The 27466-nt window shown below is 53.3% G+C and overlaps 1 protein-coding gene across 4 annotated transcripts in view; it reads right to left on the bottom strand.

The window, feature by feature from the left end:
• TP73 (tumor protein p73) overlaps positions 1 to 27466 on the bottom strand; it is a 112297-nt gene that overhangs the window by 2983 nt on the left and 81848 nt on the right. For 3 of the 4 annotated variants that reach the window (XM_075906809.1, XM_014574393.3, XM_075906810.1), the window contains exons 5-13: positions 16794 to 16980; positions 13229 to 13344; positions 11650 to 11759; positions 9390 to 9532; positions 6914 to 7002; positions 5697 to 5824; positions 3951 to 4105; positions 3053 to 3185; positions 1972 to 2065 (exon numbers count right to left, since the gene is read on the bottom strand). In XM_075906809.1, coding sequence (XP_075762924.1) covers positions 1972 to 2065; positions 3053 to 3185; positions 3951 to 4105; positions 5697 to 5824; positions 6914 to 7002; positions 9390 to 9532; positions 11650 to 11759; positions 13229 to 13344; positions 16794 to 16980 — 1155 coding nt within the window. The remainder of the gene's footprint in view (positions 1 to 1971; positions 2066 to 3052; positions 3186 to 3950; positions 4106 to 5696; positions 5825 to 6913; positions 7003 to 9389; positions 9533 to 11649; positions 11760 to 13228; positions 13345 to 16793; positions 16981 to 27466) is intronic. The other variant, XM_075906811.1, reaches the window with a different exon arrangement.

The following is a 27466-nucleotide window of genomic DNA, read 5'->3' as shown; positions in this document are numbered from 1 at the left end:
GGGTCATGGACTCAGCGCTGGGGGGTGGAATGTCAGGTGCTGAGTCTTGTTGCTGCAGGGGGATCAGTGGAGGGGGGGCTAAGGCAGCTCCCTGCCTGTCCTGGCACCGCAGACTGTGCTGGGCCCCAGAAGTGGCTGGCAGCAGGCCCGGCTCCTAGGTGTGTGGGGGGGAATGCACAGGGCTCCGTGTGCTGCCCCTATCCCTGCCCCCAGAACTAGCCCCGCCCTCCCATTGGCTGGGAACCTGCTGCTGGCTGCTTCTGGGCGCAGAATGGTCTGGTGCCAGGAGAGGCAGGAAGCTGCCTTAGCCCCCCCAACATTGACCAGCAGCCGCTCGAGGTCAGCCCCTCCTGCCCCAGCCCTGAACCTTCCCCCCCACAAAGTAGGACCTTGCATCCTACAGCCCAAAGCTCCATCCTCAGCCCCACCCCGGAAGCCCCCAGTCTAGCTGAATTCTGTTGGGTTGCAGCATCAACAATTTTCAACTGGGTCATGAGAAAAAAAGTTTGGAAACTGCTGTTCTAGGCTATTCCCATATGAAGTGTCACAGGATTTCTGTACAGTCACACATGCCATCGTGTGCTACCGTGTGACTCCTCACCGACAGTAAGTGCTATGGTCGCAGGAGCATGAAAACTTCAGGATTGTATCATATATGTAGGAGGCTGCATCAGAACAAATACACGCAGTTTGTATGTCAGACACATTGACTTGAATGCCATGTTCACGCCAAACACACAGACTGACACATGAGCATTAATTCCATGGGAAACAAGTATGTCATTAGGGGTTAAAAATGTCAACTCAGACACACAATCCAGCCATCTGTTTAGACCATGCCATACGTGCTTTTGGGCAGATTAAAAAAAATCACGGAGTTAGTTATTAAAACTAGACTAAGACTATGCAACTGGCCCCAGTTACCAATGAAAAATCAGTGGTTTTTCAATAATTATACAATTTGTGTTCTTGTTTGGTTCCTGCCTGCAAGACTGGGGTTGGAGGTGAGGGGAGAACAGCAACTATCTTACAAATGAGACTGGATCAGCTCAAAATACTGAGTCTGAGACTTACTTGGGTCTGTCATAAATAAAAAGTGTTAATGAACTTTGTGTATTCTGGTGACATTATGGGAGCCCTTTGCTTTGCTGTTGCCAAGATTGCCTGGATGATTTTACAATTTCCATCCACATCTAAGGCAGGTGGATTTCAAACAAAGTTGGCTCCTCTCCCAAGAGGCTGTCCTTCAACCAAGAACTAGCTACAGCAAAACTCACCACACCTAGAGCAAGGGGTTTAGACATAAATTACGTTATTTCCTGTGCAATGGTATCAATTTAAAAACAATTATAGCCATTGCCTGGCCTACAATATCAGAGCCTGGGGTTGAAACAAACAAAAAGCTAAATACAAAAAGCCTGATTCTGACCTGGTTTGTTCTGGTTTTGTTGCTAACGTGACTCCGTTTGGCCAGTGCAGTTACTCCTGATTTGCATGAGAAGAAGTTGGGCCCTGCGCATCTAAGTGAAAGCTCATTGAAGTCAAATGGGAAATCTCTCTGTTGACTTAATGGGCTTATGGACCGTGGTGTATTTAGTGAAAATCAAGTCAAATGAGGAGTTTTGTATCTCTCGCCTTTTTTTAGAAGTGAGCAGGGTGAGACTTGACTTCTCTGGTTTTCCTTTTTGTTTTTGTGTGCATTTCTTTTTTAATTCCCGTCTCTGCTAGACCTTGCATCCTACAGCCTTAAAAAATCAACAGGAGAGAATATTACAGTTTTCTTTTAAGGACTGAGCTATTGCTCTCAATCTATAGGAGAAGAAAGAATGCATAGTTGGGGAAACATAAGAGAGGGACTATAAAGCTTGAATTCTGGGTAGGTGCACATTTATTTCCTTTATTTATTTGGTTGTCCTTGTTTTAAGATCAACAGCTGGTATAAACAAGAAGAGATCTTCCCAAAGCATTTACCTCTATGGTTAGATTCTGCAGGTGGTAAATATTCTGTAACCCTTGTGAGGTGAAATAGTCGATGCAGTTTGGACACCCCAAGCCTGTTAAAAAACTGCAGAAAGAATTTTGAAAGTAAAGTGGCATTAACGGGTCAAGTATATACCATGTTCTTGTGGCAAAGTATGTTGAATTCACTGCGGGAATGGGGACATTTTAGTGCACTTTTGTCTGAAGGTTTGGCAACTTTTCATGTGGCAATGGCATTGTGGCATGGAAGACATTGGAAGCAGAGCAAGAATCCATTTGAAGGATGCTCAAAACTCCTGGTCAGAGACTTCTTGGGACAGGTCCCTGTGAAAAGCCTGAACTAGTTTGACATCAATGTTGGAGACCAACTTCCTCCTAACATAACTCCAGTGGCTTTGGCAGTCCTTGGTGGTGTCAGCTACATGACTGACATGGACTCGCTCTAGGGATTAATTTGCCCATTGAGCAACTTCACGTAGGACCAAATTCTGCACCCCTTCCTCAGTCATCCCATCGGCAACACTTAATCTTTGCCAAATACCATTTGGTGCTAGAATATTTTATGTACAGCGCTTGGCTGCAGCGACAAGATGCTAGCCCTGACGGTGCTACGCCATGATTCTGGGATAGCAGCTGGGAAAACATCTGATGTGTCAATTCGTTGAGGATGTCAAATCACTGACTGTAGCCCTGTTAACGTATGGCTATAAATCCTCCATGGCAATTTCTGTTGGCCCGGAAGGGGGAAGAAGGGAGACTTGCCAAGTTATATGCCAGAGTTTGATGGGCAGGGCAGGGCACTTTTTGGGATCAGTCTGCTAAAGGGCTCACGTTTGGAATGAACATCCTGAAAAGCGAATGAGGCCAAGAGCCGGCGATTCGTGTGCCTGATCAGCCCTTGGCGGGCGAGGAGAGGTTCTGAGGGAAAGAGGAGTGAGGCGAACGCTCTGGTTTGATGAGCAGTGATTTCTCAGTTGGAACCAGTGGCCAGTTGACCAGGAGCTAGGCAGCGTTGGGAAGGTTAGCGCGAAGGAGAAGAGCAGGAAACAGCCATGTTCGGGCACGTCCCTACCTGACGAGGCTGGGGTCCGGGTTGTAGGGCGGCGGCGGAGTGCAGTGTGAGCCGGAGACCATAGACTGCGAGGAGTGGCCTCCATTCAGGTCTCCGTTGGGTTGCATGGAGTGACTGTTTAGCATGCCAGGTCCTGAGCACAAGGAAGAGCAAAAGGGTTTCCAGCTCCTGGCCTGTGCCCGGATTTAACCTCACTCCAGAAGGCTGACACTGTCCTTCCCCAAGCACAGAGCCCCGTTCTCCACTCCACCGCAGGGACCGGAGCCCCTGCCTGGTAACTGGCAGCATGGGCGGTGGGTGAAGGTAGAGCTGGAGAAGGCAAGTCCCCAGCCCTGCCCCTTGGGCGTGGGCCCTGCCCCCATGCCCTGACCACACCCCCTCAGGAGCCAACCCATCCCCCCCAAAAGGAGGTGGAGCGGCGAGCGGCCCCGGCCTTTGCAACTCCAGCATTACGGGGGGGGGGGGGGGAGCGCACATGTCCCCAGCCATGGAGCACAGCAGGCGTTCTGGGGGCAGAGTGTGGGCGGGGCCAGGCTGGCGGTTTGGGAATGCAATGCCGTCCCACGCCTGTGATCCCTGCTGCCCATGACGGGGGGGATTCCCTGCAAATTCCCCATCGGGTGGGGGAGGGCGAAGAGGCTGGAAGTCCCACCCCACACACAGATGCAGCGGGAGCCTGGCACGGGCAGGTTCTCCCAGCTATCGACATGGAGAGTTGTTCCGAGCCGTGTAGCTCCATAACTACGGATGACCGAGCCGACGGTCACTGGCTCTGGTAGGGAGCGGGGGAGGAGCCCGGCGGTGGGGGAGGAGAGCTGTGCATTGCGTTCCATAGTGTTGAACTGCCGGCCCTGTGTGGTGGCTTAGCCCACGTCCAGGGGCAGGGCCGATCCCTTACCCATGGGGCCTAGGTTGGGCCCGGAGCTGGAGCTGTGCTGCGGGGGCTGCCCCACCAGCTGGTTGACAGACGGCAGTTTGTTGATCCCTCCTCCGTGCACTTTGTTGATTGGCGAGAGGACTGGTCCATAGGAGGAAGGGGGCTGCAGGTGACTCCTGTTCGGGAAGAGGGGCACAGTCAGTCAGATGCTAGCGGAGACGGAGAAAATCAAACCTCCCCAGGGACTTCTGGGTGTCACCCGACTCACCTCGGCGGTTTTAGCCAGCAGCACAGCTGCCCCAGCGCAAAACCCTGCTGTGGACACGATTTGCGCGGGTTTAAGGCCACGTACGTTGCGCGGGTGCCTTGGAAAAGTCACTTCCCTTCTGTGCCTTCCACTGGTCACTGCTGTTGCTTAATCAGATCTCACAGCTTAACCAAGAGGAGGCTAAAAAGTCTCGGGGCGGCCATGTTAGCCCATAACTTTAAAAACGAGTAGTCCTGCGGCACCTTAGAGACTTACAAAAAATTGTTCCACTCCAATTCCTCTGAGGAAGTGGGTTTTACCCACGAAAGCTCCTGATTCTCTCTATATTTTAGTCTCTAAGGCTAAGTCTACACTACCAGGTTGTTTTGAAATAAATACCAACTCCTGAAATAACTATTTGGAAATAAGCTCATTCCTCGTCACAAGCAGGAGTCGCTATTTCGAAATAGCAGGCCTGGTAGTGTGGATGCTCGCCTTGTGATTTCGAAATAACTCCCCAGTGTAGACATGCGCTGTGGCGCCACAGGGCTGCTTGTCATTTTTAGAGAAGGCCAAGGAGCGACTTGATTGCACTTTAAGGCTATGTCTACACTTGCACCAGAAATATGCAAATGAAGCTAAGAATGGAATATCGCCAAGCCTCATTTGCATACCTAATGAGCCGCCATTTTTGCAGAAGAGGCTCTTGTGCCAGAAGGACTGTCTACACTGCCCCTTCTTGTACAAGCAAACCCCTCTCTTGCGCAATGCCGTTATTCCTGAAAATAATTGGCATAACGGCATTGCGCAAGTGGGGTTTTCTTGCGCAAGAAGGGGCAGTGTAGACAGCTCCTTCTGGCGCATGAGCCTCTTCTGCAAAAATGGCGGCTCATTAGTTATGCAAATGAGGCTTGGCGATATTCCATTCTTCGCCTCATTTGCATATTTCTGGCACAAGAAGCCGCGAGTGTAGACATAGCCTAAGGCTCTACATGGGGAACAAATATGTACTAATGGGCTCTTCAGAGGGAGAGCGAGAAGAACCCAGTGCCTGGCACTTGAAGCTAGATTCATTCATCCTAGAGATAAGGCATCACTGTTTCTAACGAGGGGAGTAAGTCATATGGGAGCAATTTACCAATGGCCCGAGAGGAATCTCCATCACTGAGCACTTGAAATCAGTGGTGAGAGAGGTCCAGGTTGGATATTAGGAAAAACTATTTCACTAGGGCTGTCTCTACACTGCACCCCTTTTCCGGAAAAGGGATGCAGATGAGACAAGTCGGAATTGCAAATGAAGCGGGGATTTAAATCTCCCTCGCTTCATTTGTATAAACATGGCTGCCGCTTTTTTCCAGCTCGGGGCTTTGCCGGAGAAAAGCGCCAGTCTAGACGGGATCTTTCGGAAAATAAAGCCTTTTCCGAAAGATCCCTTATTCCTGATTTTAAGAGGCCTCGCCGTGCCTTTGATGGCTGGAGAGCCCTTGGGTGACCATGGACCATACGGTCGCAATACTTACTGCCTCTGCAGGAGCTGCTGCTGCTGCTGTTGCCGATAGGAATCAACGAGCTGCTGCGGCACTAACTCCACGAGCTCCAGACTTTCCTTTATCTTCATCAGGATCTCAAAGTTCTCCCGGCCCCGAACCTGAGGCGAGGAGCAAAGCAAGCCCGTACTTGGATGTGACTTGTATTGTCAGGCTTGCAGGACACAGCCTGACCGGCCCCCCCACCTCCCCCGCCCACCTCCTTTCCTCAGCCTGCTCCAGGGACACTGGCTGGGTGGCCTGAAGCACTAGTAAGGCAAGTAACGTCTGGGAGAGACGCCCTCACGTAATTCAGTTGCAGCTCATGGTGTCCTCTAGTCTCCTTCCAGCAGGAGCGCGAGGGTCTGATGGGGTGTCGCGTGACAGATGGGGGAGCCGAGTCCCTGGCACTGGGAGCCGTGCCAAAGGTGAACGGAGCCAAATTCCCTCTTGCCACAGTGGGATCAGGGAGGAAGGTGACTTCCAGCCTTGTTTTGCAGCAGGTGCTCTTGCCCTGGGGTTGCAAAGCAAGTCCAGCGCGTGATTGTGGAGCTCCGCGCGCCCTGTCAAGAGCTCAGCGTTCACTGCAGCTTCGCGCCCACCCTGTTCCCCCACTGAGCCTGTTCTTAGCCCCCTCAGCCTTGCCCCTTGCACCCTCGGCAAGGTCTCCTCAGCACCAGACGTGCCAGCCGCCCCAAGCACAGCACTTCGGTGCCGTGTACTGACGGGAGTGCCGGTGTGGGGAGGCCTCGTCCTCTCAGCGACACTTCAGTGCCATTGCCCAGGGTGGGGAAACTTTCGCAGGTCAGGGGAGTCGCTGACCCACAGAAAAATCAGTCGCGGGCTGCACAAAAGTGAAAAAAAGTCACGGATGTGGGCCCGGACGGAGACGCAGAAAGATGCTCCCCACGTTCCCCTCACACATCACAGCCTGGGGGGAGGGGCTGGCTAGTAGATTGTGTAGGCCCCCCGGGCTCCAGGATGGGGTCAAAATGAGGGGTGCAGTGTGTGGGAGGGGGCTGCTGGGAAGTAGGGCAAGTTCAGGAGCCTCAAGGGCCAGAACCAGGCAAACGGGGGGGGGGGGGAGGGGTCTTCCCACCTCCTGCATTTTTGCCCTTTGAGTTCTGGGAGCCGTTCCCACATGCCCTAGCCAGGGAGGGGCATTCCCAGGGCTGGGTTCAGCCACTACATACAGCAGATTTGATACTTACAGGGACGTAATACATTTCCTCCTCCCCGTGCCGCCTTTTCTTAACGCCCGTCCCTAGGGCAGGAATCCCCTGGGGGCTCTGTTTGAAAGCTGGGGAAGGAGACGGGAAAGAGCGTTAGGAGACAATCAAGTTAAGTGTGATCATCGGCGCTGCCAGGCCCTAGTTCTTCCGTAACATCAGGGCTGGGAATCGCATTAGAGTAAATCTTAGCGCTCCTAGCAGGGCAGGCAGCGGCTGACGAGCCCGGCTAATGGAAAGCCAGACCCCAAGAGCAGGGAAACAGACAACGGCTTCCCTGATTGCCCAGCAAGAGGCACTCCAAGCCCTGGAGAGGGGCACCTCCGCTGGACAAAGCTTCCTGCCCGAACTACCGGCCTCCAGCTCGCAAGGGGAGAGCGAGCGGCAATAGCTGCGTGTCCCTAGGCCCTCGGGAGTGATCTGCTTTCTTAAAATAGAGGAAGCTCGAGACAGACCAGTCCCTGTCGCCGTTGGCGAGGAGCGCCCGCACGGGGCAGGCGGATGAGAGGCGTTATCGTGACACAGGGCAGGGCGGGGAAGCGGTTGCGTAGGAGCCGGTTAAGAGCCAAAATCACTTTGTAAGGTTTTACTGCAGGTAAAGAACAGCCCTGAGGTGGCTTACTCAGCATGTGCCACCTTTGTTGGGGCGGGAGGAATTAGGGATTAAATATTACACCAAAAACTCAATTCTCTGCCTCCCACTTCTGACCCCTGCCCTAAACTCGGCAGACGCTTTGCCTGCCGCTAGCCGGTCTCCAGAAGGGCCAGTTCTCCAGAGCAAAAACGCCACAGGGAGAAACTGGCCAATGCTGGATGACAAGGGATGGGAAGAATTCCTTGCAGATGCCGGTGGAAGATAAGCTTAAGCCCAGGAGTATGTTATTTCTTTGGCTAGCTGAGCACTAACACACACTCGCCTTTAACAATAATAATGAGCAGGGCTTGACAAACTGCTGAATCTACTTGCCCGTGGCGAGTAGATTTCAGCTGGTCACTCCGTGCACCCCATTCACCGGTGCTTCGCGCATGCGCAGTGCCAGTCTGGTGCATGCACGGTGCGGGGCTGGCGAGTAGCTCTCGCCAGGGTTTGTCAACCCCTGATAACGAGCAAGTAGCTCTGGACAATGAAGCACCGGCACTAAGAATGCCACTCTGCCAAGTTTTGCAGGGGAAGCCATGTTAGTCAGTTTCAGTAAAAACAACCAGGAATCCAGTGGCACCTTCAAAACGAACGAATTAATTTGGGCACCCGTTTCCGTGGGCTGGAACCCATCTTGTCAGATGCACGACGTGGAAACTCCAGTTTGGCAGGGATATACACACGTGCAAAGATGGGTGGGTTACATTAGTATGAAGGGGACCTGTGCGAACAAGGTCAGTTCAATTTATATGCAAACTTGAAATATGAAACTCCGCTCTACTCTGCACTGATTAGGCCTCCATTGGAGTACTGTGTCCAGTTCTGGGCACCACATTTCAGGAAAGATGTGGAGAAATTGGAGAAGGTCCAGAGAAGAGCAACAAGAATGATTAAAGGTCTAGAGAACATGACCTGTGTGGAAAGACTGAAAGAAATGGGTTTATTGAGTTTAGAAAAGAGAAGACTGAGAGGGGACATGATCGCAGCTTTGAAGTACCTAAAAGGGTGTTACAAGGAGGAGGGAGAAAAATTGTTCTCCTTGGCCTCAGATAACAGGACAAGAAGCAATGGGGCTTAAAGTTCAGGAAGGGAGGTTTAGATTGGACATTAGGAAAAAATTCCTGCCTGTCAGGGTGGTTAAACACTGGAATAAATTACCTAGGGAGGTTGTGGAATCTCCATCTCTGGAGATATTTAAGAGCAGGTTGGACAGACACCAGTCAGTGATGATCTAGGTGCTCAGTCCTGCCATGAGGGCAGGGGACTGGACTTGATGACCTCTCGAGGTCCCTTCCAGTTCTAGTGTTCTGTGATTGACGGGGAGTGGCTAACTCACTACAAAAAGTAATTTTCTCTCTTGGTATTCATACTGTCTCATCACCTTTTGGGAGTGGGCCACATCCCCCCTGATTGAATTGACCTCGTTAGCACAGGTCCCCCACATAGTAATGTGACTCACCCATCTTTGCACGTGTGTATATATCCCTGCCAAACTGGAGTCTCCAATTCATTCATCTTATGAAGTGGGTTCTAGCCCATGAGAGATGATGCCCAGATACATTTGCTAGTCGTTAAGGTGCCTCAGGCCTCCTTGTTGTTTTCCCCCCTTTGTTCAGGCTGCCAGGTTTATAGCTGACACATGGATTTGAGCGACGACGTTGGGATTGAGGCGTTTCTCATCTAAACTTCACCCAAGTTTCGCACTTGGGAGTTTGCTGCTGCTGCCCAGGAAGGACAGGCTGTGCCCTGGACGGCACCAGCTCAGACGTCCTAGGCAGAGCAAAGCCGGAGGTCTCCCGGCTTGACTGGAGGACTCACTGCGCTTGTTGACGTTGCCGTTTTTAGCTGCATTTTCATTCAGGGCTTGTTGCTCTCGGAAGTGGTCTTCGTCGGCTTTCCGGTCTCGGCCGGGACAGGCGCAGATCCGCCCTTTGAAGGATCTCCTCCCCAACACTTGGCCACTGGGGAGCAGAGCAAAACCAAAAAGGGAAACAATCCGACTGTGCCTAACCCTCCTTCTCGGTGGGGCTGGGTTTTGTGGCTCTGGACTCTGTGCCGATGGCTGACTTCAAAAGCTTGGAAACGCTCCCGGAAAGAAAACAGAAGAACCCGCCTTCCCCAAAGAGCTCAGGATAAGGAATGCCCCTCCTCTGAGCACCTAACAAGGGTTTTCCACAGGAATTGGTAAGTTCGGAAGCCCAAGGCTGCTGTACATATGCCCCAGGCCTGATGCAGCACATGAGGGCTGTGTCTATATTGGCACGATCTTGCACAAAAGCGGCCGCTTTTGAGCAAAAACTTGCTGCCTGTCTACACTGGCGGGGAGTTCTTGCGCAAGAACACTGACATTCTCATGTGTGAAATCAGGGCTTCTTGCACAAGAACTATGATGCTCCTGCTCAGGAATAAGCCCTCTTGTGCAACTGTTCTTGTGCAAGAGGCCAGTGTAAACAGGCAACATGAATTTATTGCGCAAGAAAGCCCGATGGTTAAAATGGCCATCGGAGCTTTCTTGCGCAAGAGAGCGTCTACACTGGCGCGGATGCTCTTGCGCAAAAGCACATCTCTTGTGCAAACGCACGTGCCAGTGGAGATGCTCTCTTCTGGAAGAGTTTTTGCACAAGAACTCTTCCGCAAAAGAGTTCTTGCGCAAAATCATGCCAGTGTAGACGTAGTCGAGGTGCTGTGTTCCACGTAAACTCCCTGTGATGCCCGGGCTCTTGTGCAGATCCCTTTGGCGGGGGGTAAATTTTCTCTGGTGGCTTTTCCTCTCTGATTGACAAAAGGCTAAGATTGTTATACCCTAAGGCTACGTCTACACTGGCATGATTTTCCGGAAATGCTTTTAACGGAAAAGTTTTCCGTTAAAAGCATTTTCAGAAAAGCGAGTCTAGATTGGCAGGGCACTTTTCCGGAAAAGCACTTTTTCTGGAAAAGCGTCCGTGGCCAATCTAGACGCGCTTTTCCGCAAAAAAGCCCCGATTGTCATTTTCGCGATTGGGGCTTTTTTGCGGAAAACAGCCCTGTGCTGTCTACACTGGCCCTTTTCCGGAACAGTTTCCCAGAAAAAGACTTTTGCCCGAACGGGAGCAGCATAGTTTTTCCGGAAAAGCACTGATGATTTTACATTAGATCATCAGTGCTTTTCCGGAAATTCAAGCGGCCAGTGTAGACAGCTGGCAAGTTTTTCCGGAAAAGTGGGTGATTTTCCGGAATAACTTGCCAGTGTAGACACAGCCTAAGGGGTATATCTACACTGCAGAGTTTTTCCAGAAAAACTATGCTTATGTCCACACTGCTGTGTTCTTTTGAAAGAAAGTCGAAAGAACGGAGGGGTTTTTCCGATGGCGGTAAATCTTCTACGAGAAAGAAGCCTTTTTTCTGAAAAAGCTGTTTTGGAAAAAGGCGAGCGTGGACACAGAAGAGAACATTTTTTTTTTGAAAGAAGAGGCCTCCAGGAAAAAGCACAGGTGGTCTGGTGGCAACTCCGTCCACAGAAATCCCAACTGAAATGTGCGATAGTGTCCAATCAATGTGGATGCTCTTTTGAAAAAGCACATCGCTTTTTCATTGCGCTTTTGCTGTGTAGACGCTCTCTTTCAAAAGAAAGCTTTTCCAGAAGATGTCCCAGTCAGACAGGAAGGAGTAAGAGGTTTTCTCCGGGCTGTGAAGGTGCACAGTGGGAGAAGGGCAGGCCCTGCCCATCTCCTACACACAACTACCCCCTAAGGCACTTCGTAGCCACTAACTTCCCACTCAGGGGATGTCACTTCCCCTCGTCTTTCCTGCGGTGGGTCTGCCCCAGGCCAAAGATGCTTGAGCAGGAGGTTTGCCTCAGGCTGCAGCTTCTAGAACTTTCCAGGGGTCTGGCAAGTGGCTCGCTGGGGTTTGGCTAACTCCTTGGTTTTCTCTCCCCAGGCCATGAGTGGTTCATACTCCGATGCGGTCTGGGCGAGAGTCTATCTAGTTACGCAGCTGACACTTGGTTCATAACCTCCCCGTGCTGCCCCAGGAGAGCCCGGCTCTGGCGTGAAGCAGGGAGGGGGCGTCTGGCCTTGGCACCACCAGAATGACTCACTCTCGTGTCTCCAGGGTTATAATGATGAGGATGGGTCGCCGGTTCATCCCGCCTACGCAGCTGCTGTTGCACATGAAATTGTACAGGATGGTGGTGAACTCGGTCCCAACCTGCCCGAAGGAGAGGAAACGACACACTGAGCATCAGGGAGAAGGGGGGTGTTCAAAGCCCGGGGGAGGTGGTGGCAGAACTCGGTCACTGTGTGTATGTGTGTGTGTGTGTGATGGTGGCAGAACTCAGTCACTCTGTATGTGTGTGTGTGTGTGTGTGATGGTGGCAGAACTCAGTCACTCTGTGTGTGTGTGTGTGTGTGTGTGTGTGTAGTGTGTGTGTGTGTGATGGTGGCAGAACTCAGTCACACTGTATGTGTGTGTGTGTGTGTGTATGTGTGTGTAGTGTGTGATGGTGGCAGAACTCAGTCATTCTGTGTGTGTGTGTGTGTGTGTGTGTAGTGTGTGTGTGTGTGTGTGAGATGGTGGCAGAAGTCAGTCAATCTGTGTGTGTGTGTGTGTGTGTGTGTGTGAGATGGCAGAACTCAGTCACTCTGTGTGCGTGTGTGTGTGTGATGGTGGCAGAACTCAGTCACTCTGTGTGTGTGTGTGTGTGTGTGTGTGTGTGTGTGTGTGAGATGGTGGCAGAACTCAGTCACTCTGTGTGTGTGTGTGTGTGTGTGTGTGTGTGTGTGTGTGTGAGAGATGGTGGCAGAACTCAGTCACTCTGTGTGTGTGTGTGTGTGTGTGTGTGTGTGTGTGTGTGTGTGTGTGTGTGTGTGTGAGAGATGGTGGCAGAACTCAGTCACTCTGTGTGCGTGTGTGTGTGTGATGGTGGCAGAACTCAGTCACTCTGTGTGTGTGTGTGTGTGTGTGTGTGTGAGATGGTGGCAGAACTCAGTCACTCTGTGTGTGTGTGTGTGTGTTTTGGGAGAATGTTCACGAAGGAAGATGAATTTCTACCCTTGCTCTAAGGAGATATCCCTTTGAATGAGGATTACGTAGCCATTGTGACTGTTGGGGGCCTTCGTTACTTTCATACCATGCTAGTTTTGTGGGACCTTACTGCCAGCTATTTCATTCACTGACCCGCGTATGTGACATTGCAGCTGGAAATTCAGCCCCCTCCCCCAATGTACTAACTTACCAGCACCCCGGGGGGCACGCTAAGCTTTCCACTCACCGTTTTTATTTCATGAGTGGCTTGATGTGCCACTGAGGAGTTCTAGCTGGGCTGACATTTCTATTACCCTGCACCAGGCTCTGTGCCCCAGTGGATTGGAAGCAAGATTCTCCTTTAAAGTGAGATGCTTTGGCAGAGCCCGAAAGGGAAGGAGAACGGGCCCAGTGGATTTGCTATCGAAGGCTGCAACAAGAGGGATACTATTCTCCAGACACTGAAGCGCCATCAGGTGTCTTGTGAAGGATCTAGATTCATCTCCTAAGTACCACAGGGCAGATGCTAGTTTCAGCTACTCAGTGCCAATGGAGCCACCGCAAGGTCAGATTCGGGCGGCAGCTGTAACTTTATTGCAGAAAACTCTTCTCCCTCCCCAGCGCCCCTCATCCTCTTGGGACCAAGAGAATACCTGTGGTGGCTCGTATGGCACCATCACACTCTGCCGTCCGGTGACGGGGTCATCCACGTACTGAGAGAGATTGTTGCCTTCCACCCGGATCAAGTGGCTGGCCGGAGCGGCCTGGCCTGCAGAGGCAGATAGCAGAGTTAGAGGAAAGACCCTTCTTGTTTTGGCCTGCTGGCCTGAGAACGAGTGTGATTCTGAAATCTGTGTAGTTTCACGGTGGGGGAAGCAGTGGGAACGCTCACAGGTCGGTTTCCACCAGGCACGTTTCTGTTTAGCTTACGGTGCTTGGGAATCAGGTTAAACAAGCCAACATAAGCGAGTTGAATGGGGAGGGGTGCTATTCTCAGGAAAAGGGGTGTAAAAAAACCGATGGCAAGTAAACCAGTTCAACATCCGTGTGTAGACACTGTCCCCTCCAGCTTCCCCTCAGCTCCACCTGCTTGTAAGGGGCCCAAGGGGCCTGCTTTGAGTCAGGCCACATAACAACTGACCTCAAAATTCAACCCAATGTGGCATTAAGCGTAAACCGGAACTTCCTGAGGAGCCAAAGGGCTTGTTGAACTGACTTTTGCTCCCACTGGGCTCCGTTCCCGGGGAGCCAGAACCAATACAGGACTGGGCCCGTCACCGAAAGCAAGTACAGGGGAGCTGACAGCTTCCCCCGGGGCAAGGTGGTGGGGCCCAGCTCCATGTGCCCAGAAGGGGCGGGGCCTCAGGGGAAGGGGCGGGGCCTCAGGGGAAGGGGCAGGGCTGGGTGCAGCCAGCCCTTGGCACCACCTGGAGCGCATCCCCCCCTGCAGCACCCTGAGCAAGGCGTGTCCCCCCCCCCCCACACACACACACTCCAGCCCTCAGGCGATTTATAGGGCCCAGGGCTCCGGCTGCCTCCGTTGCCACAGTGCAGCAGCTGTGACCGGGAGCCCCAGGCCCCTTGAATCCCCAGGGCAGCTGCCCTCTTTGCCCTTTCCCCACCCCCCCGCCCCCCGTTGGCAGGCATGGGCAAGTACAAACACAAAGCAAAATGCTCCCTCGGGGCTGCTGCCCCTCCTCCTCCGAGACTGGGCAAGCCTGGGCCCTCGCCGGTGGGCTCCGGGCCTTGCCAATGGCAGCTCTGCCTGCGGGGGGGGGGGGGGAGCACCACCGTGGGCCTGCGCAAAGGCCGCCCCAGGCTGCCCCGGGGCACAGGCAGCTTTGCCGCCACAGCCCCTCTTGGGTGGGGCGTGTCGCCGCCGCCTTCTTCCACGTGTCTGCCGTGGGGCGGCTGTGGGCCGGGCTGCCTGGCCGTGGCTCTGGGGAAGCGACTTGAGTCCCGGGCCGGGGAACGTGGGCACCACGGCCCTGCCCGAAGAAAGCTTCACGCCCGCTCAGACTGGCGAATGGGGAGCAGCCCCGCCCTTGAAGGGAAGCCCATCTGGCAAGTGGTGCACTGGGAGACAGGGTGGGGAAACTAAGGCCTGGGGGCCGGATCTGGACCCCTGCTAGCCTGGATCCAGCCCCTGAGGCTTGGGCTCCCCTTCCAGCATTGGGGATCCTGCGCCAGTGCTCCAGCCCCACCCCTTCCACCCCCTGCAGCTCCCCCGCGAGGCTCCAGTACTGGCTCCCCGCTATGGGGGAAGGAGCCCCTCGCCTCGCGAGCCGGAGTCAGGGAAGCCAGAGCCAGATCCGATCCATGGGTTCTGCCTGCTGGGGGCCGGGGCCGGGAAAGGCTCCTTGGTGGCTTTTCCCCCACAAAATCTACCTGCCCCGCCCCCCAGGCTCTGGTGTGTGAGGGGAATGTAGGGGAGGGTCTTTCTGCTTCTCAGTCGGGGGCCACGTTATTGGGGAAGGTTTGGTTTGTTAGTTTTGCTTTTCATTTCTGTGCAGCCCCCGACTGATTTTTCTGGGGGTCAGTGGCCCCTGACCCAAAAAAAAGGTTCCTCACCCCCTGAGGTAAAGGGTTGTACTGGGAGCGGAGTGTGTTTTTTGGGGGGTCAGTGGCCCCACTCCCCTAAAAGCCCCCCCCCAAGGTAAAGGGTTGTACTGGGAGCGGAGTGTGTTTTTTGGGGGGTCAGCGGCCCCACTCCCCTACAAGGCTCCCCCCCCAGATAAAGGGTTGTACTGCGAGCGGAGTGTGTTTTTTGGGGGGTCAGCGGCCCCACTCCCCTACAAGGCTCCCCCCCCAGATAAAGGGTTGTACTGCGAGCGGAGTGTGTTTTTTTGGGGGTCAGTGGCCCCACTCCCCTACAAGGCTCCCCCCCAGATAAAGGGTTGTACTGCGAGCGGAGTGTGTTTTTTTGGGGGTCAGTGGCCCCACTCCCCTAAAAGCCCCCCCCCAAGGTAAAGGGTTGTACTGGGAGCGGAGTGTGTTTTTTTGGGGGTCAGTGGCCCCACTCCCCTAAAAGCCCCCCCCCAAGGTAAAGGGTTGTACTGGGAGCGGAGTGTGTTTTTTTGGGGGTCAGTGGCCCCACTCCCCTAAAAGCCCCCCCCCAAGGTAAAGGGTTGTACTGGGAGCGGAGTGTGTTTTTTGGGGGGTCAGCGGCCCCACTCCCCTAAAAGCCCCCCCCCAAGGTAAAGGGTTGTACTGGGAGCGGAGTGTGTTTTTTGGGGGGTCAGCGGCCCCACTCCCCTAAAAGCCCCCCCCCAAGGTAAAGGGTTGTACTGCGAGCGGAGTGTGTTTTTTGGGGGGTCAGCGGCCCCACTCCCCTAAAAGCCCCCCCCCAAGGTAAAGGGTTGTACTGGGAGCGGAGTGTGTTTTTTGGGGGGTCAGTGGCCCCACTCCCCTAAAAGCCCCCCCCCCAAGGTAAAGGGTTGTACTGGGAGCGGAGTGTGTTTTTTTGGGGGTCAGTGGCCCCACTCCCCTAAAAGCCCCCCCCCAAGGTAAAGGGTTGTACTGGGAGCGGAGCGTTCTGCGTAGCAGCACTGGGCTCTGAGCCTTTTGTCCTCTGGAGACGGTGGCAAGTGAATTGCTCAGGGAGCTGGCGGGAGCCACACTCGGCCTTTCTTCCTCTGACCGTCTCTAAGAGGGATGGAGCCAGGGGGGAACACTTTCAAAAGCTCTTAAGCAGCTTTGCCCCGCTGATGCCCAGGGGACTTAGGATCCCAAGTCATTCAGGTCCAGATGCTCCGAGGTATTTAGGCTCCTGGTTTCCAGTGAAATCAATGGCCGTTAGGTGCCGAGATACCTTGGGGGGGCTGGAACGTGGGCACTTTTGGACATTCTACCCCGGTGTCACAGGCAGCCGGTGGCAGTGAGCTAGCCGGTGAAAACCATCGACCGAGAAAGCAGACCAGCCCTTGTCCGGCGTCCGCCGGCAGAGGGCACCGGGGACAGCCAGCCCAGGGAGAGGCGAGGGAAGGATCCTGCTGCCCCTGCAGAGCTGGCTGGGGCGCTTGGTTCTGGCCGGGTCTGTGACACTTGTTAGCTCCGTCTCTGCTCAGCCCTGATCTGTCTCCCCTGCCACCTCCTGAGTCCTGGGGAGCCAGGGTTCCCTCCCGGCGCGCATCAGGCACGTGGGGGTTCCTCTGCGCGGCCCGGGGAGCTCTTTGGTTCTCTGACCGGCTATGGGAGGGGCAGGAGCCCAGCACTCACCATCGTTAAAGTCGCGTCCCAGCTCGTGGTTGGGGCAGCGCTTCACCACCTCCGTCACGTGCTCTGCCTTCTTGTAGACAGGCATGGCCCGGATGGCGGTGCCCGGCGGGGGCGGCGTGGCCACTTTGATCTGGATGGGGCAGGTCTTGGCGATCTGACAGTAGAGCTTCTTCAGCAGCGGGGAGTACTGGAAAGGAAGAGGGAGAGCGGAGCGGAGGGGCGCATCCTTTGCCCAGGCGGGGGCGGGCGTGTGGGGACTGCGCTCGCATGCCAGGGTGCCCACTGCGGGGGTCCAGCTGCTGCTGCTCAGACCAGCCTGGGCTCCTGAAAACGCGCAGCCCCCTCATTGATTTATAGGACACTGGCCTCGAACAGTCCCCACTCAGAATGAGCCCCCCCCGCGCTAGGTGCTGTACACGAACAGCAAGACACGCTCCCCGCCCCAAAGCACTGGTGATGTAATTTAGCCGGGGGGGGGGGGGGCGTTATGTGCCTCCCTTCATGGCGCTGAGGCAGATTGCAGGACCTGCGTTTTAGAAATGACTCCTGTTGAGGCCCCCCGGTCTGCCGCCTTCCTCCTCCACTGCCCCATCTTCCTCTGCTTTTTTGCACCTTGGCTGCATCAGCGCGACAGGCCATGTCCGTGCCTTTGGCCGGCCGGCCTGGTTTTCAGGCAGAACACAGGGCAGGGCTTGTAAGGGCACAAGGTTTGGGGCAACGTGACGAAAGCGACAAGCATGTTAAGGAGCAGGGGGAACGGCTCCCCCTGCCATCGCCTGGGGGAGAGCAACTGCCAAGAGCCAGCTGCTGCCTTCAGTTACACGCCTGCCAGCCCCATCAGGACTGGGCTTAGGACGTCACCGCGGCTGCAAGAGGCAGGGCAGCTCTTTCTTCTGGCCCCGTGTCTGCTGGCTGAGGCCTGCCTGCCCCAGCCACAAAATGTCATATTCCAATAGCCCGCTGCTCTCCACCTGGCTGCACATGGGTGTGTGTGTGCGTGCCGGGGTGTGGGACAGGAGCTTTACATGCTATTCCTAGACGATACAGCCACTGCCCGCATGCCCGTCGGGTGGGGGAGTTAGCCAAGAACACAGAGACACAAGCTCCCCGTCCCCCCCTCCTTGGAATCTGCTAGACCATGTGACTCCCCCCCCCACACACACCCCACCGATCCAATCAGCTCCCGGAACCGGCCTTCAGCAGCCGGGGTGCCTCTCGTCAGTGGAGCTTTGGGATTATTTCATGGTGGGGGCAGAGAGGAAGAGGTTTCTTCCAACATGCTGAAACAGGCAGGTTTGCTCAGGGATCCCAACATTCACCAAGCGCTGGAGGAGCAGTTGTGCGTGTAGCAGCTGGCGCCCTGCATGGATGTGCTGTAACAAGTTGGGATGCACACAGTACGGGGGATAGGAATGGCGAGGAAAGCCCCCTTTGTACTGTCTGATCAACTGCCCTTCAAGTGGCGGGGGGAGGGGGAGGGAAGGGGGGAGACCAACCACCATCCCCCACAAAAATCAAAAACCAACAAAGGAAACAGTGGTAAACCCCCAAAGGGTTTTCTCTTAAAGACACTTCCTGGGGACTCTGCTAAGGCCAGCTGTGTCCCGGAGAGATTTCGAACGTTCTACAGGCTGAACCTCTCCAGTCCGGCACTCTTGGGACCTGACCGGTGCCAAACCAGTTTGTCAGACCACGGGAGGTCAATATTGCCTAGCAGTATTAGCAACATTGCCACTGCTTGCTGGGATTTAGGGTATGTCTATACTTGCACCCTAGTTCAAACTAGGGATGCAAATGCAGGCATTTGAAATATGCAGGTATTTAAATCCCCGCTTCATTGACTATTTTGAATGCCTGCATTTGCATCCCTAGTTCGAACTAAGGTGCAAGAATAGACATACCCTTAGAGACATCTAGGGGTAAGTTAGAGCTAAATCGCAGCAAAGAACGCTGAGAGCCAACACTGGGGGCTGTAAACAAACTTTATGGGACTGCAGGAAACTTGGCCACACTCATGATAAGTGACATCTGGCTAACTAAAATCCTGCCAGACCACAGATGTTGCTGGACTACAGCCTGGTGCCGCTATGCCTAATTGCAGCCTGGGCAGGTGTGGGGCAGGGGGAATGATTTTAGAGCTGTGATTTTATAATTGTCAGCAACTCACCAATGAAATATTTTTAAAGCAAATTTTAAACTCTGGTCCTGTCGACTGACTGACCCAAGATATTCAGACACTAACAGTATGTACCCAGGGTTGGCAAATGCCTGTGGAATGGCTCTTTCACTGGGTCAATGTTCTGCCAATCAGTCCGGCCTTTTCACTTGTCAGTTCACTAGATCCTCTCTGCAGGAAGCCGAGCCATAGAGCAGGGGCAGGAAGAGGCGGGTGGATGGACAGTAAGACCCAGCGGTGCCCCAAATGTTCAGGGGCCCTACACAGCTGCATGTTCTGTGTATGGGTAAAATGGTCCCTGTTTCCATGGGTCTCCCCCACATCCCACAAAGCGCACCCCGGTTGTCTTGGGTGCTGCGGGGTCAGGAGGGTGACTCATTTGTCACCCTGTGAGGCCGCAGGATTATTTTAAGCCATGGACAGAGAGAAACAAGTTTTACCCCCTGACATGCCAGCATCTTCACCACTCCCAGGGAAGGCTTTCTGTCTGCAAGGCCAGAGCTCAGGGCTCAGGCCTGGGACTGGCCTATGCTTGGCTCCCTCGTTTAATAATGGATTAATAATCGCCTGGGACAACTTGATGGTTTCAGGCCAAGCTGGTGACCGCTCCCCGGGAGACACCATTCTCCAGGAAAAACCTGCACCCACGTCCTTTTACTGCTCCAAGGTGCCCAGGCCTGGAGTAAATGCGCAGACTTTCCTGGTCTTATTCTGGCAGCGGTTCTGAAAGACCAGGGCTACTGTTCAGTGCTTAAATGTCTCCCAGGAGCAGCCGACATCCCTGTCCCAAAAGGGCGCTGGAACTAAGCATCAGGGTGGGCGCTCCTCTGGGACTCACACAGCCCACTTGTCCCGGCACTAACCCCCCGTATTTAGTGCCGGGCCGGCCGGCACTAGCACAATCTCGTCACTCGGGAGAAAGTTGAGAAGAAAACAACAAAGATAATCGGGGACTGACGGGTGAGGACTGATGAGCGTAGGTACGTTTGTATAGCGCACAAACACACACACAACGCATGCACACAACTAAGGGTCTGGTGGCCAGAGGGGAATTCTTTGGAGTGGTACAAAGGGGCGTCAGTCAGAACAATGGGATTCCACTTACCTTACAGTACACGGAGAGGCCACACCCAGACTGGGCCCCTCTGTGTTGGGCACTGCACAGACAGGAGAGGAAATCTTACAACCGAAATAAGGGAGGAGGTTCACCTCTCTCTCTTCAGTACAGGATAGGCACCAAGAACTAGGAACTGACCCCAGCCCACCGCGCCGTCCTGCCTCTCAGAGTTAAGGAAGGGACATTTAAGAATGAGTCTCACCAAACACTTTGTAGCTGCGAGCCATGTGGGAAGAGCCCCCGGGTCACTGTGTAGGAAAGACATGCTGCACAAAGCAATACAGCTGGGATGCGCTGTGGGCTGAGGTGTGTTCTGGCCTGGCCTTTTCTATTTCTAAATCTAGTAGAGTCCTGTGTGGATACACAATGGCTACATCTAGACTGGCATGATTTTCCGCAAATGCTTTTAACAGAAAAGTTTTTCCGTTAAAAGCATTTGCGGAAAAGAGCATCTAGATTGGCATGGATGCTTTTGCGCAAAAGCATTTTTGCGGAAAAGCGTCCTTGCCAATCTAGACGTGGTTTTGCGCAAGAAAGCCGCGATCGCCCTTTTTGCCATCAGGGCTCTTTTGCACAAAACAGTCCTGAGCTGTCTACACTGGCCCTATTTGTGCAAGAGGGTTTTTTCCCAAACGGGAGCATCGTAGTATTTGTGGAAGAACACTGACAATCTTACATCAGATCGTCCGTGTTCTTGCGCAACTTCAAGTGGCCAGTGTAGACAGCTGGCAAGTGTTTCCGCATAAGCAGCCGCTTTTGCAGAAACACTTGCCAGTCTAGACACAGCCAATTGGTATCTGCCTCCACAGCTGCAGAAATGATCTGAGGAGAGCCACATCTGCAGATGCGGATACTAGGGATGTGAAAGTGTAACTGAAAGTGTAGCCTGGCTCATTGGTTAACCGTCACAGTTACGCGCAGGCTCCCAGAATGCTCGGGAGCTGGCTTAAAAGCCAGCTCCTTGCATGCTCCAGCTCCCAGGGAGCCGCCTGCTGCCCCGCGTGTAACGGCATTTCACAGTTACATAATTAAACGCATTTTAACATCCTTAGCGTATACCCATGGCTATAAAGCAGACATACACAAATTTGCAAGGGGCTAGATCCAAAATTTGTATCCGTATCTGTATCTGCAAAAATGTGCCCCAGATCCCCGAGGATATAAAACAGACATCTGTGGATTTGCGGGGCTCTACTATCAGCTAATTATTGCAGCACGTGCTTTGTCCATTGAATGTACACACGGAAATAAGAAATGGACTTTTGGCAGGCATACTCTCAGGAGCCATTGCTGCAGCCTGGTATTCTCCATCAGTGTGGGGCCCAAAAGGTAATTACTTTTCTGGACACTGAGCTCTCAATGCTCTCGTCACGTATAAGTTTAAAAGTTCTCAAGTCCAGCACCCTGCAATGTGTGGAGACAAAGGACTTCGTTTTCCTCCAGCTTTTATGAGCCTCCCACTCGCTGATTTCTGTCTCTCTCAACCCAGGAACCAACATGGCAGGAAAGTGGCAAATTGAAATAATTACTCATTATAGAGGCAATTACAGGCTTTTGTCTGCAAAACACTTTGAGGTTATTGTTCCAATGTAAAGATTCTTTGTTTGCTGGCAAAGGAAAACACTTGAGACTCGCTTTGGCGTTATTTAATATATCATTTCTTCTTTGTGTTGCCTTTCTCGTGTCTCGCTACATGACAAGCTGCTGTTGGGTGCCCATCGTAGGGTTTCTGTAGCACCTCGTCATATTGTTCTTTCAAATTATTCACCATTGTCCTGCCACAATACCTGGCTTGAGTTGGAAGCCTCTGTATAGACACTACACAACACTCCCAATGTTCCCTTGCATTTTTTCCACCCATGTGCAGAATACATTTTGTTATGTGCACCAACGTATGTGCGTATGTGCACCACCCATAGAAACACATGCTGCCAGCCGTGGGCACTCTGCTAATCAGCTGGGCAGCACCTGAATCACTCCAGGTGGCTGCCCAAGCCCTCAGCTTACAGGGATCACTGAACACGACCAGCATATCCAGTACCCATGCACGTCACATGGCCCACTTTGGGGCACTAGGGAAGCGATTTTCCAAACAGTGTAGGTACGTGGGGTGCAAGTTCCCTCGTGGCGTCTCAAGTACTTAACGCCTGTCATGGCATTGTGTAGAGTCTTGTGCCACCAGTGGCCAGTGGTGTGTGGCTGCCTACTGGACTCCAGAGCACAGAACAGCCAGAAGGGTCCAGTCTGAGCACCTAGTCTATCTCAGTGCTACTGTAGTAGAGGCTGAAGATGCTGTACTAAAAAATGTCAGCTGAGAGAGAGAGATGTACCGCAAGAGAGACAGTCAGACAAAGAACAGCAAGAGAGAGACCGTCAAACCTGCAGGCAATTGAGGCAGGTGGTAGATTGTAGCTAGAAAACAATTTATCCACTGAAATATTCTCCAGAAGGGTCTTCCAGGATGTGTTTATCATGGGGAAGAGAAGCAACTTCCTCCTTGCAAGAGGCAGCCATTAGGAATGGCAAACAAGCAAAACCCCCAGTGTTTTCAGTGCACAGGTTTTGTGGGTGTGCTTCTTGCATCCCTGGGAGAACCAGTCATTAGTATTATGGTACTTTGCATTTATTTGGAGCTTTTCATAGCAGGATCGCAAAGCCATCGACCAGTGTGAACAAGTACTATTAGCCAGGTTTTACAGATAGGAAACTGAGGCACAGCAATTAGTGTAGGACCTACTAACTGATCTGCACTTGCACAGTAATCACTGCCAAATAAAGAGCCAGTGGGTAAGGAACTGAGCCTGGAGCCTGGCAGGGACGGGGATACCAGCATCCACAGGTGCCTGCTCTCTGGGCAGCAATTCTCAGAGCAGGGCAGGCTCAGCTGGGTTCAATTGCTCCAGGAGCAGAGCTTACAAGAGGCGTGACCCCGCCATGCTGTGGGGCTGAGCGGGTGTGGCAGTCAGGCCTGGCTGTGGGGAGGAAAGCTCCCTGGGTGGCTGTTTTCCTTTGAGCCAGATGCTGTTCCGGGGCCCGGTGGATAGGGACCCCACGTGGCAGGGTGTGGATGGGGTGGGCGCAGATGCCAGGGGCTGTAAAGGAGGCAGCTGGAGGAGGGGTGAAAAGGAAGCCAGCTTGCTCTGAAAAGCCGGGGGGATCCTGAGCCTTCACTTTCCAAGGGCAGGGACGTACATGGGGCACAGAGCAGGAGCATTGCGACTGGTGCACTGGGAATGCACCGAGCTGGAGAGTCTTGGGAGGCGACTGCAGGGCCCCAGCAAAGCCCTTTCTGCACTCCTCACCCCACGGGAGGACTGGAGAGAGCCAGTGGCTGCCCTGCCCTGGGGGAAGCTGCAGGGAGTCCTTGTTCCCACAGAATGAGGCTGGAGTTTGGGGTTGTTGGGGAGCCTCTTCTGCTCTGCCACTGACTTGCTGTGAGACCTTGGGCATGTCACCTCCTCTCTCTGTGACTCTGTTTGCAGAACTTAACAGTGGGACTAACATGGTTACCCAGCTCCCAAAGGCCACAGTCACAAGGTGTGACTCAGTCATGTGTGGGCTCCGTGTCTGTCGCTGACATGCCCCGGCTTCCGGGAACTGGCTACATGGTGCGACTCTGAGGTCACCACCGGGCCGGATAGCATGTGGCGTACACACAGCCCCTTGCGTGGCTCGGCCGAAGGACATTTTCCCACTCGGGGTGGAGCACAAAGCCTGGGGTCTGTGTCAGGGGCCCTGCCTCAGTGGGGTGTGGAAGCAGGACCAGTTGCTGCTTTGCCACTGGGTAGGAAGAGGTCACAGGAGGCCCCATAGTCGGTGACTGGCATGTCCCACATTTTCCTACCGCGGCAGCAAAATCCACAACAGCCTAGAGGAGCTCTGGGGTGTTTAGGGACATTGACAGCAGGGCAATGAGCTGTGAACCGGGGGAGCTTCCCTTTCAAATACACAGGCACGTGGAAAGGCCTTACTGGGTCAGTCCAAAGGTCCATCCAGCCCAGTGTCCTTTCTGCCCACAGTGGCCACTGCCAGGTGCCCCAGAGGGAGTGAACAGAACAGGACCATCAAGTGATCCCTCCCATCACCCATTTCCAGCTTCTGGCAAGCAGAGGCCAGGAACACCATCCCTGCCGATTGTGTCTATTTAGCCATGAATGGACCCAACTGCCATGAATTTATCAAGCTCTTTTTAGAGCCCTGTTAAAATCCTGGCCTTCACATCCCCCAGCAAGCAGTTCCACAGGTTAACAGTGTGTTCTGTGAAGAGGTTGTGCTGATGGGAAAATCTGCTCTTCTCCCTTCCCTTCCACTTCCCTCCAAGGGTCATTAAAGCTCAGCAGCACCCAGAGAGCAAAAGCTAGCTTGGGAGAGGGCTGGAGTCCTGCAGCTTCCTGGGCAGTGTGTGTACAGGGCTCTGATTGGAGACCAGCTGCAAAGGAGGCATGCCAGTGTAATGCTTTCTCTGTGTGCTGCATTTGTTCCATGGCACTGGCATGTCCCCAGCCAGCCTCTAGATTTGCCATAGAACTGAGGGCAGGTTTAGCCCTACTTGCTTGGGGCCCCCAGCATTTACCCCCGGGCCAGTTTCATGCTATAACAGGCAGAACGGCAGGGCCCGGGCAGGTGACGCTACATCCCCAGAGGAAGGGCTGCGAGTACGTTCGGGGTTTTACGCCGGCCACTCTGCTTTTGAGGTTCCATTCAGATGAACTACAGGAGGGCGTGACTGGTGCCTTGCTAGGTGATTACAGCCAGTCCGCCCAAGGTAGAGGGCCAGAGGGCAGCAGGTGCTGCTAACCAGCCAGAAAATAATGAGTCGTCCTGTGGCACCTTAGAGACAAACAAACATACATAGAATCATGAACTTCATGGGCAAACCCCACTTCCTGAGGTGAGGGGGGGAAAAAGGGGAACCCAGAATTTATAACAGAAAAAGAAGGGAGAAGGAGGGTGGGAAAAGGACCTGTCAATTGCAATGCTGGTGCTAATGAGGCTCAGGGGGTGGGCTGGAAGCGTCCCAGGCAATGCTAGTGCTGTAGATATCCGCGCAATCTGTATTAACGTGGATCTGACAGCCCTGGCTTATCTTATTCCGTCACCTGAGCTGATCACGTGCACATGCTGATCTAGATGCATGTGGGGATATAAAGTGCTGTAAATGTCCCACTCTGCGGATGGGGCAGAGTGATTTGCGGCCACTAGGTTCCCTGGAACCATTGGTTTGAGTTGTGCTAAGGATAACTCAGCCCTTTATCATTCCGGTGCAGATAACTGAGCTCTGTGCATTTTGCTATGCAGGGGGTGGGGCTTTCGGAGGACAGCTGGCATTCTGAGGTCCAGTCTGCCCTGGATGGACATTGATGATCTCAGAATAAGGCAACAAAAATGAGTAGGGGTGAAGAATGGGTCCCATACAAAGAGCGATTAAAAAGACGGGGACTTTTCATCTTAAAAAAGAGGAGACAAGGGGGGGATAGGATAGAGGTCTATAAAATCTGGAGTGGAAAAAGTGAAGAAGGAAAAGTTCTTTACTTGTTTCCATAATATAAAAACAAGGGATCACCAAATGAAATTAATAGGTAGCAGGTTTAAAACAAACAAAAATAAGTATTTCTTCATGCAACGCACAGTAACCTATGGAACTCCTTGCCAGAGGATGTTGTGAAGACCAGGATTTTAACAGGGTTCAAAAAGAGCTAGATACATTCATGGAGGATTGGACCATCAATACTTATTATCCAGGATGGGCAGGGACGGTGTCCCTAGCCTCTGTTTGTCAGAGGCTGGGAATGAGCAACCAGGGAGGGATCACTTGATGATTCCCTGCCCTCTGGGGCACCTGGCATTGGTCGCTGTGAGAAGACAGGACACTGGGCTAGCTGGACCTTTGGGCTGACCCAGTCTGGCCATTCTTATGTTCTTAGAATTTGCCCAGTGTTTTTAGAGTGAAAATTGTCCTTTCTGTGACTGTGGTGCGACGTGCCACGGGCAGCTCTGCCAGGCTGGATTTCACTGGGCTGGCAGCTCTCTCAGGCAGGTTTTCAAGTAGCTTGGAGTGAGAGCTGCAATTAATGTGTTCCACCGTCACACACACAGAGACTCAGCCAACAAAAAAAGGTCGAGCTGCCTGGAATCTAAAGCTGAGTACCGGACGGCTGGCCTTTCTGGCAAACACGCCTGGCTCATGTCCACCCCTTTTGCTGTGAGTTTTGTCCCACACAAAGGCGGTGTGCGTTGGACGTGGCTTTATTCCTAGCTCCAGGCGCGTTACCTTTCCTGTGCTTGCACCCAGAGGGCAGCTGTCTCAGGGTCTCTGCTGCCCTACAGCTCTGCATTTCTCAGTTCCTGTGAAGGTTGCTGGTCAACCCAGATGAGGGGTGGGTGCATGGATTTGTTTAACATCTGACCTCCAGTAAATATTAGTCGTTACATTCAAAACATACACCTAAAACTCCCTTGTAGGTGGGTCTTGTGTTGTGGCAGCCTGCGTGTGGATTCAGGAAATTCTACCGTGGAACCCAGGTCTGAGGAAGTTCCCTGCATGTGTATCCCCCACTGACAGACCAATACAACTTCACTTTGATGGTTTCTCTCCTGTAAACTCTACCTCCAAGTAGCTAAAGAAGCTAGGAAGTGAAATACTAGCAAAAGCGAAGTTAGGCAAGAGAAACAAGGGACGACGGACGCGTTTTCAGTGGAGAGCCATGAAGCGAGGCAGCAGGGAGTTAGTTTCGCACTGTCCCGGGTGAGAGGAGCTATGGAGGGGACCGTTCTCTGGCCAGCAGGGGGAGAGATTGTGCTAAAGGGAGTAAAAGCATGAGAGCAGTTTCCAAGTATCTAAAAGGGTGTTACAAGGAGGAGGGAGAAAAATTGTTCTCCTTGGCATCTGAGGACAGGACAAGAAGCAAGGGGCTTAAATTGCAGCAAGGGCGGTTTAGGTTGGACGTTAGGAAAAACTTCCTAACTGTCAGGGTGGTTAAACACTGGAAGAAATTGCCTAGGGAGATCGTGGAATCTCCATTACTGGAGATATTTAAGAGCAGGTTGGATAGGCATCTATCAAGGATGATCTAGATGGTGCTTGGTCCTGCCGTGAGGGCAGGGGACTGGACTTGATGACCTCTCGAGATCCCTTCCAGTTAGTATTCTCTGATAGGTATCTCAGGGAAGAGAAGTAGAGCTAGAGTTGGCTGGAATCCCATCAATGGAGAGTTTTAAACACAGAGAGGAGCCGTTTTGATCTAGCTCCTGAAGCAGAGGAGCTGTGTGAAGAAGGGGTGGAGAGGACACAACAATTTGTATATCCCACACGAGGGTGAATTTGGCAGTGAGGGTTCTCCTGACCTGTCGGAGCTGGACAGACGTTCCAGGGTCTGATTA

The sequence above is a fragment of the Pelodiscus sinensis genome, chromosome 23 (genome assembly GCF_049634645.1).
Source record: "Pelodiscus sinensis isolate JC-2024 chromosome 23, ASM4963464v1, whole genome shotgun sequence".
In the NCBI taxonomy this organism is placed as follows: Eukaryota; Metazoa; Chordata; order Testudines; family Trionychidae; genus Pelodiscus; species Pelodiscus sinensis.
Note: the sequence above shows the minus strand (reverse complement) of the source record. Positions and strands in the feature narration are given on the sequence as shown.